The 14,814-nt window shown below is 30.7% G+C and overlaps 1 protein-coding gene and 1 pseudogene across 2 annotated transcripts in view; one reads left to right on the forward strand and one right to left on the reverse strand.

Annotated features, from left to right (window-relative positions):
• The window catches only part of LOC108748455, a 4,211-nt pseudogene extending 3,560 nt beyond the window's left edge, over positions 1–651 (forward strand).
• Positions 652–8,459: 7,808 nt separating this feature from the next.
• The window catches only part of LOC108748454 (synaptotagmin 1), a 9,417-nt gene continuing 3,062 nt past the window's right edge, over positions 8,460–14,814 (reverse strand). Inside the window, exons 2-10 of one of the 2 annotated variants that reach the window (XM_018486640.1) lie at positions 12,229–12,355; positions 11,893–12,015; positions 11,329–11,474; positions 11,149–11,241; positions 10,848–11,042; positions 10,495–10,671; positions 10,041–10,292; positions 8,853–9,082; positions 8,460–8,532 (exon numbers count right to left, since the gene is read on the reverse strand). In XM_018486640.1, the coding sequence (XP_018342142.1) occupies positions 8,888–9,082; positions 10,041–10,292; positions 10,495–10,671; positions 10,848–11,042; positions 11,149–11,241; positions 11,329–11,474; positions 11,893–12,015; positions 12,229–12,352 (1,305 nt within the window). In that variant the 5' untranslated portion in view covers positions 12,353–12,355 and the 3' untranslated portion in view covers positions 8,460–8,532; positions 8,853–8,887. Of the gene's footprint in view, positions 8,533–8,852; positions 9,083–10,040; positions 10,293–10,494; positions 10,672–10,847; positions 11,043–11,148; positions 11,248–11,328; positions 11,475–11,892; positions 12,016–12,228; positions 12,356–14,814 lie in introns of both variants that reach the window. The other variant, XM_018486639.1, reaches the window with a different exon arrangement.

Below are 14,814 nucleotides of genomic sequence, written 5' to 3' on the forward strand. Positions count from 1 at the left end.
TTGTACGTGTGTATCTATAAGTTGATAGAGATTCTTTCTTCTGGTGGCAATTTCCTCTGAAAATTTCCTCCGTAGAAACGCTCTCGTGCGATCATACAAAAGTGACACCGTATTACATAGAATCAATTACGACGAAAAAGGGATTTTGGGCAGCTCCTTGCGCAAATCTATTCTCTTACCTAATCGGATGGTGCAATCCCAAGAAAGACGAATACATCCTGATGGGGGAGGATTCGCCTCATACGTAAATAAATTCAATATAGCAGAGATTCCGCTACGAAATTATCAAAGCATGTTATACGCATCTTTCATGAATAGAAATTCAATTTAAAAAAAAAATAAAAAAAAACGCGTTAAAATATGAAAAAATATACATGTAACATTTACCATTAAAGACAATATTAATTGAATATGTTACAAATTAACAGAGCACGCGGCATCTTTTATCTGTCAACAAACGCACACAAACCGTACGCCCGAGGACTGCCCGTAAAAAACCAGCGTCGGACAAATCGGAAGCAATCGTCCTCCCGCCAGTATTAAGCCTATTGAAACAACTGATCAACATAATTATAGAATAACGTGTGTATATGAATCGAATAGTTTTTAACTTAAAGTATATATTATCGCTAAAAAAAGACTTTTGTTTTTTATATCGTTGCCGTTTACAACTTTGTACATTTTAATCGTTATCTCGTCCATCTTCTTATTCTTCTGCTTCTTTTTCGATAAAACATTTTGTTATATAGGTTGTACGACGATCATTGCGAAGAGTAAAAATTATATATTCCTCGTATCGTTCATTAACATTTGATCGACGACCAATTAACTGGTTTATAATTAAAGTCTCGCGTGCTTAACAAGTAACACTTTCACTCCCGTTCTCTTACCGTTTTAAGTTTTATACATATGTATTTAAAACCACATGTTTACAGAACAAAGCTCTGTCGATTTATTCTTACCTTTTTTAATCACTCTCAATTATATTCTAATTTAATCCAATTTATGTCAATAAAAAGCGTAAAACGAGGTTGAGTTGCATAAATATAATGTATGCAAATCTTTACGCAGCAAATTTATTTTTTAAGAAACACGAATTTTTTGAGAATTTATATATCTCATTAAAATTTATAAGTGTTATTTCATAACGTGTTTATTTCATAGTAATATATATTTCGCAAGATATGTTCGCAAGATTAATTTATATACTTGATACTGTTTTATAGTTTCAAAATCTTATTTTAAAGTTTTATTCCTTCGGTGTAAAGTTACTCTGTGTGTTAGTGCAATTGAATCGTTTTATGATTATTGTGTGTAATGTATAATGTGTATTATTATTAATACGTATATGTATATTAATTAATTTTTCTAATCTATAATGTAATTAATTTGAACCTGTTTGTCCAAAAACAAAAAAATTGATTTTTATCTTGTCAAGATAAGATAAGATTTTTATAATATAAACATTTAGATCATGTTTGTGTTTTATTTAATCCATGATTTTCCTTCACCGTCCTGTTTTTCATAAATTTCCTCTAAATATATAGGTGCATTTGCAACAACATCAGGGTCATTTATGTTAACAACAATATTTATTACATAATAATTATTACGGTATAGTAATAACTTCTATGGATTTACAATATACTGCCGCACTAAACCCCTTAATAGTATGTATAATATGCAATGGAATGATTACAAGTTGATACATTTTCGTTTCATGTTAAAGATTTCTCCGCCTTGATTTTTCTTTTTTCTCTTTTTTTGCTGAAGGTGGAACCTTCGCAAAGCGAGTTATTATATATATATATATACTATATATATATTCTCTAAAGATATGATATCTCTCCACGATCACGATGCTCGCGACGTCAATCTCCGCACGCAAGTACACTAACACACTTATGTGTTTGTGTAGACAAAGATGTGCATCCGGATTTTTTTAATATCATTGACCTCAATCTCGATATTCGACGAGCGACGTCAGTCGAGCATCGTCTCGAAGATTTCATGTTCAGTGATTTCATATGAGTTACAAACAAAGTATGATATCATACGGTGAAAAACGTGATAATATAAACTGTAAAAGTGGACAGTATTAATCTCCCTCGAAATTTAATCTCGATGCAAGAATCTTTTTCATAGATGACAACTATAATCAATTACAGTGTAATAAATAACGCAATACCAATTATTCGATAATAACTTTTAAAGAAAATGATCGACCGTAGTATCTCCGGTATGTTGAGAAATAATTGATAAATATTTATAAGAAAAGAATTCTATGAAAAAATCGAAACATTATAATCTTAATAATAAATCAGGATTTGACAACCGCCTCTTTTCTTAAAACTTTGTTGCTTATTCAACATTTACTCAACTGACATTTTGGTTTAATGCAATAAAATTATACATTGCTGCGTATGTCGTCTTCGATATTTTTTTTAGCTAACAGCAAGAGAAAGTAGTTTTTTATCTCTATGTATACAGCTCGTGATTATGTCACAAGACATACCAGATCACTATCGTATCGAATCGTATAGTCATTCGACTATTTTCACGTGTGGAATGAAATTTATAGAGGTAAAAAGAAACACACATCACTTTCGATAATCTCACCAATTGCATCTCGAGGTCGTTATATATCCAGACTAACAACTATACAGTTTTACAAATACTCTTTTCGCGCGTCGTGTTCCGCTTTTATTTACATCCTTTTGTTATCGTGCGTGCTACGTGCTGTTGCATCCCGATAATCGGCATATATGTGCATCAACGAATTTAACGCTAATATATTGATTATTTAAACGGAGATCTGCTTTTTCTCTGCTTCTTTTCGCTCGTAATACATTCGAAACATTCGCAGGTTCGCAGTCATTTCCGCTAAATGGAAATCACTCTTATATTTCGTGATAATCTTCTTACTGAAGTCAGCTCACACAACGAGCACTATACTTTTGCCAGTAGCACCGACGAGATACTAGTTTACTACCAGTAGTAAATTGGCAAAAGTTTTTGCTCGGCATTGACATCTCTAATTTGCACAGGGTCCAATGATCGATATATACTTTTCTTTCTCTCGGGAGTGTATGAGAGTAGTATATAATTTTTATCGATTATAATTAATATTAGTTCCAATATATTTTTTTTTTGCTATTATAGTCGTGCACATTCTTTCCCTTTCTTCTACGAGCCTGCTGGAATGGATCGATCGTGATTTACCGATTTACCGATTTACCGATAAATCGCCTCTTTCGCCCAACATGATCCTGAAATCAGCACGTACGATCTATAACTATCACACTACATAGTGCACGTTGTTTACCTCGTATTACTTCATCACGTTATACTTTTTACCTCTAGAGTTAAATAAGTTACTCGTAAATGGTAATAATCGTTATCAATGACGATGTCAATACAATGAGTGACATTGTTCATATAGGACGTACGTGGTTCTCTTTATATCAAATCCATTCCTTTCGACTGCACTTTTTATGCTTATTTTTTCTCTTTCTCTGTCTTTCTCTTAGCGATTTCTCTTATCTATTTTTCTTTTAATGCAAAAAAAGTGCAGTCGAAAAGAAAATAGATATATTTTTAGCTAAATTTTTAACTCGCGAGCAATGGCGTCGACTGAGTCGCTGTTCCGACTTGGCGCCGTCAATGACGGAAATCGTTTCGTAAGCGATGCAATTACTTCGAAAGTGACGGAAGGGCATTAAACTGTTACATATTTGCCCGATGATAATAATAATAAACACTCGATGCTTCCGATGCACGTAAAATTGCGACGAAAGTTGATCCGCTTTGAAAATTTCGATACAATAAAAAGTGCTCATGATACCTTCTTATGTCGTCTCACGTTTATGGAAATAGATAAGCATAAGCTGATAGATAAGCTGATTTTCCTCGAAAAATATAAATTTAAACAAATTATATGTATATACTTAATTTATTTAAAACAAAATTTAATATATAATTTAGAAATCATTTAAACAATGCTTTCAATTTCTTTATCACACATCTCTACTTTAATAGTCTCTATTTTATATAATAATAAGTCATTTTACAATAAATGAGATAAATCAATATCGCAATTATTTCTTGGTCGACGTCATTCTCGCGTAGCTTTTCAACAATATATAATCCATAAATTCTCATTAAAGTATTCTAAATACAATGCTGCTGCGTAATAACGTGCCTTTCACACATGTTATACCAATACGATTATCGTTTACAATAATTGGTCCTGAATAAACGATAGAACCAAATCCGGTAATACGATATTGGTGCATCGTACGAATGAGGGATTTACAATCGCATGGATCGCAACTTTGTAGTTGTGTCGTACGAAAATCGTCGACGACGAGTCACGATTTGTGATCGTAAGATGAAAACTCTGACAATTGAAATTTCTTCTAAGGCCTGCGACACATTAGAAGAGAATAAAAGACGCCTTTACATACTGTTACTCTACTAACACTCTAATATAATCGCTTGATGATAAGATTTACGGTTTCCTAAATTTGCGCGCGTGATAAATGCTATGCGTTGTCGTTTCTGATGATTTCCAGTGAGAAATGACTTATCGAATTGATGTTAAATTGATTTCAATATTATACGATAATTTCAAATTCGATTTGACATAAATGATGATCGATTCAATCTAAATAATTCATTCATTTCTCACTGGATTGTAGGTCTCCGATCGACTTATTCCGGAGAAGACTTCGGACGATTATCTTCCACTTTACGATTTGCATGGAATTTTATTTGTCGAGTGACGATATCAGCAAGTGTCTCATTCCGTACGTGAAATTTCAATTCTTTTTTTCTCGATCTTTTACTCCAAATTGACATCAGTCTAACAATAAGAACAAGACATACATGGATTGTACAATTTTCATAAATATATATGCAACAGATATGTTGCAAAATATATACAATCTGTATTTGTTAAATTGATTGAATTTTCACCATTAAAAATTAAAGAGAAAGAACAGTTTTCCAAATAATTCATTAAAATTGAAATGTATGTATAGCATTTAAAAATTCAACACTGATTGTATGAATAGAAAAAAATATTTTAAAATATCTTTAATATATCTTCAAATCTTAATGTTACACTTCTGTCATTTTTCGGAAGTAGATAACTTGTTGTTGACATGCTCGAATTTACGTAATACAGTTCTCATTAATAGGAAAGATGTACTGATTGATACAACAGATTAGCATTAGAATCATCGGGAGACATAAGAAAAAGACCGAGAATATCTTCAGCAGCGTATTCCTCCATCCATTCTCCGCAAAAGAGAATTTCATTTTACTATAAATTACTTTAATCTTTATGTTGTAACGATAATAGATGTATAACGCATAATTATAATCTTATATACACCGAGTAAACGCTACGATACAAAGCTAAAATCAATAAATGTTCATCGCCAAATAGTTCATTCTCGCTGTCCTCGGTTATCATTAATATTATTGTGATTATTATTATTTATCGTTAATTATTATTATATATTATTAAGAGCCACGATGTGTATGTGTGTGTGTGTGTGTGTGTGTGTGTGTGTTCTAAAGAGCGTCCAAAGCCTTATACTTAGAATGAGCATATCCTCTTATGCGTTGTCATATACATATTTTAATAAAATCAATATTTGCTCAATATAATATTGTTTTTCTTAATAAATAATTTACAATAAAATTTATATATTTGTAAATATACTTTTAAAGTTGTAAAGGTATAAATGTAATGTATATATATATATATATATATATATATATATATATATATACATGTGTGTATATATATATATATATGTATACACATGTATAAATAAATAAAATATTTAAAGTTCTATACAAATTAAAAAAAAGAATATGTCTTTAATGTCTAGGATTTCTGACCATTCTAAGTATGTTATGAAATGGACACTACTGGATGCTTTTTTTTATATCATCACTGTAACTCGATAACGCATATATATATATATAACTTCTCTCTCTTAGTTTATCAAAACTTAAATTGCATTAGCAATTAACATATAATTAAAAGAAGCGATGATCAATCAAATAACTTATAATTTATGAAAAGATTTGTGATTAACGTATATTTACAAAATCATATGTCTCGAGTTAGAGAAATCTTGGACCATACACGATCTTTTATTCTCAAAATCAACTAATTTGACTAATCGCAAAAATTTGCATATAAAATGTTTACCATTAATTTATTGAATATTTTTTAAATTTATTTTAAAGTTAAAGAGCTTTCGTCATGCAACCAAGGATTGCGTACAAAAAACGAAAACATAAAAAATTAATATTTTGTTCTATATCAAATACATTACTTGCTATATCTGTATATTTCTTTCTCGTTCGCTCCGTTTGTGTATTTCATATCAATCTCTTTCGTCTCTCCACACAGATATCTCCTTGGAAGCATCCAATGATATATCAGCATGAATTTTGTTTACTACTTTAATTCGGCGACACTTTTAATTAACGGATCATTTAACGCAAGTCAGAATAAATAGGCCCGTTTGCAATTTATGACTAGAAACAGTATAACTCACAGCAGATATAATTCACGATATCATGTATATTAAGTATATGTATGTGTGTATGCGTATAATTGGTGACAGTGAGTAGAAAATTGCATAGTTACACGTAAAAAGCGAACACGCGATTGCATATCGCGTCGAGCGCGATATGCGATTTCTTCTTTGGAAATCGGACTGAATCGAACATGGTTTTGTTCGAGTTTATATGGTTCATTGATCAAAGCGTATCGCTTTTGTCTACATAAGCCGAATATGATTAGCAGAATATTACAATCAACATGTCTGCGATAAAAACTTCCCCAACAAATTATCTTATATCTGTCTGCATTTAACATCTATGTCCATCAAAGTCATACGTACATTTTTAATAAAATATGTAAAATATTTTAATAACAAAATATAATCATAACCGCCCCGCAAAATAAAATAATAAGATAGTATAACTTTTTTTTATATAACGCAATTTACTATAATGTGATAATAATAAAGAGACTATATATAACAATGGAATATAAATTATATATATAACTTTATGTAATAAACTTATAAACTCTTTGTTGTATATATTATTGTACGTTATACTACGTGGAAAATATCGTCAAATTACAAATTTATGTCATTTTATTTAATAGTAGGAAGTCATTTACGCGAGTAATTGAATCTAAGTGCTCCGAATCAGTGTCTGATATATACTTAATTCTCCTCGCGTGGTCATATTATTTGTTTTATTTTAACGCATCATGAGATCTCCGTACAAATGGTGCATAATCCGGATGCCTAATAACTATAGTATGTACGAGGTACATCGCAAATTCAAGCATTACTTCGCGCGTTGCACGAAAATACATCGTATGCCGTTACACCCAAAGATCAATACGAAAACGTTCACCGTCGCTAAAAGCAACGTTTATGCACGTTCACCAAGTTACGCTTCGACCTTTCGAGTGCACGGAAGAGTTCAGTGCACGACCAATCTCGATTATTTTCGAAACAATTTAAAGTAAAGTGCTGAATCGCGAGAAGAAGTAATATAAACGACGGTGCACTCATCTCAACAAATTTCATTAAAAGTCTCAGCAAAAGGAAAAATGAGGCAAAAAAGGGCAAAAATATAAGACAATAATATGTAAATGAAATATACCGAGCATATATAAAATTATTTTTTTACAAGAGATGCCTATACGGAAGAAGCTATTTTATTTAATTTTAATTTAATTTTAGCTTATTTCGAATTATATAATTATGCATTTGTTATAAATAACAAACATTTACTATTTTTTTGAAAGCTTTGTCTTTTTTTTTCCTTTTTACTGAGTCTCTTAATTTGCAGATTACAATCCATATTTTGAGATCTTTTGCAAATCCGAATGCGTTATCATCCATTATTAACTCCTTTTCGCATGTAGATGAATTATGAGTGTGCGCATCGTCGTCACTATATGTTTCTTCCCTCGGAAGAAGATTATGCCGCTATTTTTACGGATAATACAATTGTTTTATACTTCGTAATACAATTGAACGATATATTTAGAAAGTATATTACGGAAAATTGTGATTAAACAAACGAATCAAGATGGAAGCCTATCTAAGAGATAATGATGTAGACATTTCCTTAAAGCAACGGTATTTTTTGCAAATCTTCAACATTTTCTTTGCTCAATCGATATCTCAAAAAAGACGCGTTACTTAAAATCATTCAACGTTATTCATCTACAGAGAGAAGTATATTAAATATACGTATATATACAAGACACTACACTCTCCATGTGGGAACATATTATTTTAATGTTAAATCCTTCATGGTTGGTATTTTATCATTTTTATCATATATTATTAATATCTATTAAATATGTATTTGTGTTATCTTTCCCTATAGATTTTTTTCTTTTTTTCCCTTGTTTTTCTATACCTCTCTTTATTTCTTTTACTCTTCTCTCTGTTGCCTTACTCTCGATCAATTATCCTGTAAAAAGAAAAAAAAAGAGAAGATGTTTTCAAAGACTCTTTATTATAAAACTTTTTAAAATCGAATAGGCAAGACAAGATAAAGCAAGAAGGAAACCGCTCGCGCTCATTATACGAGCTATCTCAATAATTTTAATGAATTTGATGTTTATCTTGTTGTTAAATTTAATTTTGAAATTTCTATTTTTTTCTTAAAATCTTTAAAAGGCAACCGGCTTTTTGATTATTCAAGAAATTTGTTAAAAATAAAATTATTCTAAAAGTTTCTTTTATATATAATAAACTTTATAATATAATAAACTTCATTAAAATACTGACCATATATATGTATCTTAATTGGAAAATCAATGTTCTTAATCCTTCTTATCTCCATCTTCAGGATCCTTCAGCGTATGCCACTGAGCGATCGGGCGCCTGGGAGACGCCAACATATCAGACCAATGTCTCAATTCCGTTCCACTCGCATTATATCCCAAGACTACCTTTCCAATCGGTTCCGATGTGCCAATGCGATCGTAATCTACTACAGTGACGACGAGTTGTACTTTCTGAAAGATCACATCAAATATTACAATATTAAATTATTATTATTCTAATATATATTTTAATTAAAAAGTCAGGATACATACAATATAATATATCAGTGTAAATTTAAGAGGGCATAACTTAGGGAATTTAGACCTAGACAGAAAAGCAGAAAGCAGAAAAACGGCAGCCAATCGGAACTCGCGCTGATAATTGCTAGTTTTGATATTCTGTACTGCTTACTACTAGTGCAAATTTTGATTGGCTGCTGCTTTTCTGCCTTCTGCTTTTCTGTCAAGGTCTCAATCCACTCTTATAGTTTACATGTTTACAATAATAATAATGATACTTGTTTGTAAAATTAAATAATAAATAAACCAGTTTTTAACTGTTACTGTTCATGAATTATATCAACTATTATAAAAGTAAAATAATCTTAAAATAATTTTCTTATTATAATAAATAAAACTTTCCATATAAATTGTTAAGGGGATCCTAAAGTTTGCATTACCGACTAAACCATATCATTTTTGTATAATACAATTTAACTACTTTTTTCTCTCTTACTGATTTTAAAATCCTTTTTGCAGGATTAAAGTATACGCATTAATAAGTGTCAATGAGAAAGAGTTTATGCCAAGACCGATAAAAAATTGTTCTTAAGATTTCAATTTCGAAATTTTTTGTCGCTCTCGACATAAACTCTACCTCATAGACGCAGCATATTAATGCATATACTTTAATCCTAGAAAAGGATTTTTAAATCTGTAAAAGAGGAAAAAAGTAATTGTTATACAAAAATTATGATTTAGTCGGTAATATATAGATGACTTTAGAATACCCTTAAATTGTACTTAATAATTCTTTTCCTTAATTATTAACTTTATATTTTCACGCTCAATTTTCTCAATTTTTTAACAATTATTATTTAACGATTAAAATTTCTAATAAAGTTTATAATTAAATATATTTTTTGCGTACCTGTATCTGCTCGAAAGGTACCTCGAAAGTGAATGATTCGTTGTAATACGGATTAAGAGTGCATTTCTTGATCGACGTTTTCTTCTTCTTCAATCTCTTCCCATTTTGCATTAACGCGATTTTAACGTAAGGATCTGAGAGGCCACCGACGTCCATTTTCTTCAGATTCTTAGCTTCCAAAATAACTACCGTAAGTTTTCCGGCCGTTGGTACGTATCTCAATGAGAAGCATATGTCACCCAGTTTATTATCCTGCAAATAACAAAAATTTCTATTTAATGTATAATATATATTTTTAATGTGCAATATACCAAATTTGAACTGCTATTATTATTGCTATACTTAGACATTTCTATCATTTTAGCAAAAAAAAATAATTACAGGTATCTTATTTTTATATTGCATTATATTGCATTATTATATGTACATTGTTTTATTCTTTTGATCAACTTACTTGTCCACCTTCACCTTCAACACTTTGTAATTCTCTCCATTCTTCAATCGTTTGCGCTAGATCTATTTGGCAGAGTGGCACCTTTACTTCGCCGATCTGATCGTGTTTCGAAAATCTGTCAAAGTCGAAGATAGCAAAGACCAAAGTTTTATTCATAGCATCAGCATAAGGAACACCCTGTACAAAAAATATGTATATTAACACAAATATTGGAACAAATTACTAAGATACAATTTTCACATTTTCCCAAGGAATTAAAGACAGAAATATAAGATTCATGTGGTTCATTGTCGAATCCAAAAAAATTTTAATTTTTCGAATACTGGGTAGAGACATTACAATTTTTAACTAACCTTAAACGTAAAAGTTTCATTGAAGATTGGATTTAATGTCTTCCTGTGAACTTTTGTCTCGAATTTTTTCTTTTTATCCGGTAATAAATACACTTTTACATATGGATCTGACGTACCACCCATGTCCAAGGCTGGCAGCTCTTCCGCTTGTATTACTGTCACGGCGAGACTGTTCGAATTAAAATCGTATTCGAGCTGAAATCAAATTCACCAATTCATTTCAATTTTAAATAATTTGCTTATTTAATTTTCTAGCAATTAGTATCCGTAAAAGAAGATAAAAAGAAGAAACAATTTGTACCTTATACTGCAGTTTTCCAAGCTTAACTTCACTTTGCTTACTCTCAGCTTCGTCCGGTTCTTCAGCATTGTCCGTCAATTCTTCCATATCCGGCTGAACCTTCGCATATCGAAGTGGATTCCACGAGTGTAAAGTGTGTTTCTAATGTCTACATAAAGTCACGGCACACTGAATACATACCTTGTCCTTGTATGTGCTCCCCAAAAGTTGCACAGACTTTAGATCCACTGCGCCCTTTAATCCCTTCTTGCCATCTTTGGAGCGTCGTTTGCGACAACATCTTCGTATACAGCAAAAGCAGATTCCGAGAACAATTACGCCTACAACTATGTAGAAGAAAAATACAAAAATACATTATAATCAAATTTCAATATAAATTTTATATATGTAATTGTACAATATATAATTGAAAATTATACAGATTTATTTGAAAGAAGTACATTATATTAAGTAGAAAAAATACATATATGTACATATATGTATTTATCGTATAATATATATGTACATGCAAATGTAAATAATATACAATAAATAAGTAAATAAATATTTTGAATAAGCATATACAAATAAGCATTTACAAAATAAAATATCTTGTCTTTATCCATTCCTTCTTCATAACATATGAAATTATATAGAAATAAATTATTTTAATTACTGTTTGATATTAGATACATATATATTTTACAAAATGAGATTTCTTTCGTATACATAATAATAAAGATTGATTATTATTAATTTTATTACCTATTAAAATAGCAACAAGACCCCATGGTGGTATTCCTGTTTCTTCTACGAGACTATTCTTCAATTTCTGAATTTCTTTTTCGATAGTCTTCTCTGCGCTTTTGGTTACAATCTCTTCCGTTGCTAGAAACAACAACAAGCTTAAACTAATATTTGTCAAAAAGAATTCGTTATTACAGATTATCGTGTATCTGCATTCGGATAAAAAATCTAGTACCAATAGTACGTACTAACAATTAAAATTTAATTTCGCGATATGAAAAAAGTTTAGGTTAAAATTTATTAATTATTATTCTTGAAAAAGAAAACGGAGTAAAAGATCACAATAATACTTACTGACACTCTTTTCATAACCATCTGTACCAAAGAGAGATACCTCCGCTTCGGTTGAATCAATGTTCGGTTGCGTTTCTTCGTTACGCGGTTTAGAGGCATTTGCGTCTTTTGTGAACGGTGGCATTTTCTGCATCAAAAAAGTATTATTGTAAATATAGCTTATTCTACTACGATGTTTTACACGGTAAACATGGTAATTCTTTCTACAATAACAATTCTATATATCTCTCGATTATAGTTTAATAATATTAAAGCAATCGAATTAATTTAATCTTATTTTCCCGTGACTGATTAAATCAGTTTAATCAACAATAATGAAGATTTAACGTATCAACGACGCATGACACGCACAACGGATCAACAAACGGACGTCAACGGACGTTAACGAACGCTGCTCGAGATTTCGTAATCTATGTATATGAGAGCGTTGTATGATACGCGCACAGCAGTTCAAGCCGCATGCGTATCTAAGGACGTGGTTCAATTCATGCTAACAATGCTTATGAGGATCGTTTGTCTTCGTTTAACATTTGACAAGAAGGATGAAATGATTTTTAAGCGTTGTGAGCCGTGAATCGAACCGCGGCCTAAAAATGCCTCGTAAAAAAGCTTAGCTCTAAGCACGATGAACGTATATCATATCATTAAGAATATATAATAGTAATATGATATTTGTGTGTGCGCAATACACGTCATAGACGTACACCATGTATCCTGTGCAAAGTAAAAAATAGTATTGCTATGTGTAAACAGTAGCCATTCATAAAGGGTAATTCTAGCCCTTTATAATTGCATCTTGATGTTGACGCGACGTTGACGGGAGTTTTTCAAAGGGAAAATTATTTTAAGAAATTTTTTCCTGTGGAATCTTTTTTATCGAATCGAAAGAATCTTTGAATTGATTTCCATTATCGGAATCTTCTCCTGAATTATATTATTACGTGTAAATTCTGTTATAAATTCTGTTGTGTACAAATCCATAACAATGACCAGACAGATCTGTTGTGATGCTCAAGAATTTCGATTCTCATCGACGTTGTGTCTTATCGTTGTGTTGACAGAAAACAGTATCTTTGCGAAAAAAAAAAAGGTTGCCGAGAGCGAGCTGAAAGGCAATAAACGTGTAGGTATAAAAGCGATGCATTACCGCGCGCATGGCGATGTATTATCGAGCAGCGCGTGGGAGTTCGTCCGCGCCAATCCATAACTGAATGATGGTCGAAAGAAATGAAGGGAGATGAGATGGAATGGTTATGAGAGATAGAAAAAATCGTGAGATTTCGTATAAGCTACAAGTATAGCTCAAAAGGTGAAGGAAACGAGATTGAAGTGAGAAATTAATCACTCAAATTATATAGATACCTAAGGATCGAATCAAATAAAATATGAAATGTTTCGTAAAACATTAACTTTTCAATTGCTCTATTTTTCATACACAAAATCACGAACCATTTAACTTTTTTCCGTATTATCTCTTAAGTATATAAGACAAAATTCTTTTTTTCACAAGATTTCTTTTTCTTCTTTTTAAGATTAAAATGTCCTGTTGACGCGAATCACATTTGCCTATTTACCTATCGATTTTTCTTTACGGAAAATTCTACGAAAGATTAATATTCGATTAATTTAATGTTTTTACTTTGATTAGTTAAAAAATTAGTTAAAGAAGATGTCGTTAGAGTACAATTATTTTAAAGGATATTAAAATTTTTGTAATAATGATTAAAGAGCATTGGTAATTCGACGTAATAATGCAGACGTTACGTTAAATTATCAATACTCTTTAATCGTTTCTTTCCTTTATTTTTATTATCTCGGAAAATTTACAAATTATTACACAGAATTTAAATTAATGTAAAAAAATTTGCAATATTGTTTTTACTGGACAAAAAAATGCCTCGTAACGGTATTAAAAGTTATTTCAAGCGTGAAAGATTCATTTATCGCATGCTGCGCTTAAAAAACCTAGGCTGTGGAAAGTTTAAAATACTTCCACTACTTATTTCATAAAGTTAAAATCCATTCAAGCAAATATCAAATTCACTCAGAAAATTTATCGTTATCAATAAAGTGTTCTTTGCTTTGCATCTGGAAAATATTTCTTTCTCTCTCTTTTTTTTTAGCACAAAGAAACTCTTCGCAAAAGTAAACTTTCTTCACTGTAATCCGCTTCACTGTAATCTTTGGTTAAAAAAGTGAAAAAAATTATTATCAAAATTATCAAAATTCTGTCGCGTTCCGGTTTATACATTCAAACCAATCTATCAAATACAGTTAGAAAAGTCTGTATATGTTTTATGTGATTATACTTATATAGATTAATTGGAAAATCTGAACACACACATATCTAAGCGACTCTATATACGAGCGCGTGTGCGTAATCAAGCACATTAAAGAGTAAATCAATACAACTTGGTACTGATAAATAAACAGCTGGCAGAGTATAGTATCGTTCGCAACTCGAACAATCATCACTCACATCCTTAATGAAGTTATTTCCAAAGTAACACAAAGTGTCCCTAATATGATTATTTATTAAAATGTATATTATATTAAAATGTATATGTATAATATACATAAAGCTAT

Source organism: Trachymyrmex septentrionalis, unplaced genomic scaffold, assembly GCF_001594115.1.
Source record: "Trachymyrmex septentrionalis isolate Tsep2-gDNA-1 unplaced genomic scaffold, Tsep1.0 scaffold220, whole genome shotgun sequence".
Classification (NCBI taxonomy): Eukaryota; Metazoa; Arthropoda; class Insecta; order Hymenoptera; family Formicidae; genus Trachymyrmex; species Trachymyrmex septentrionalis.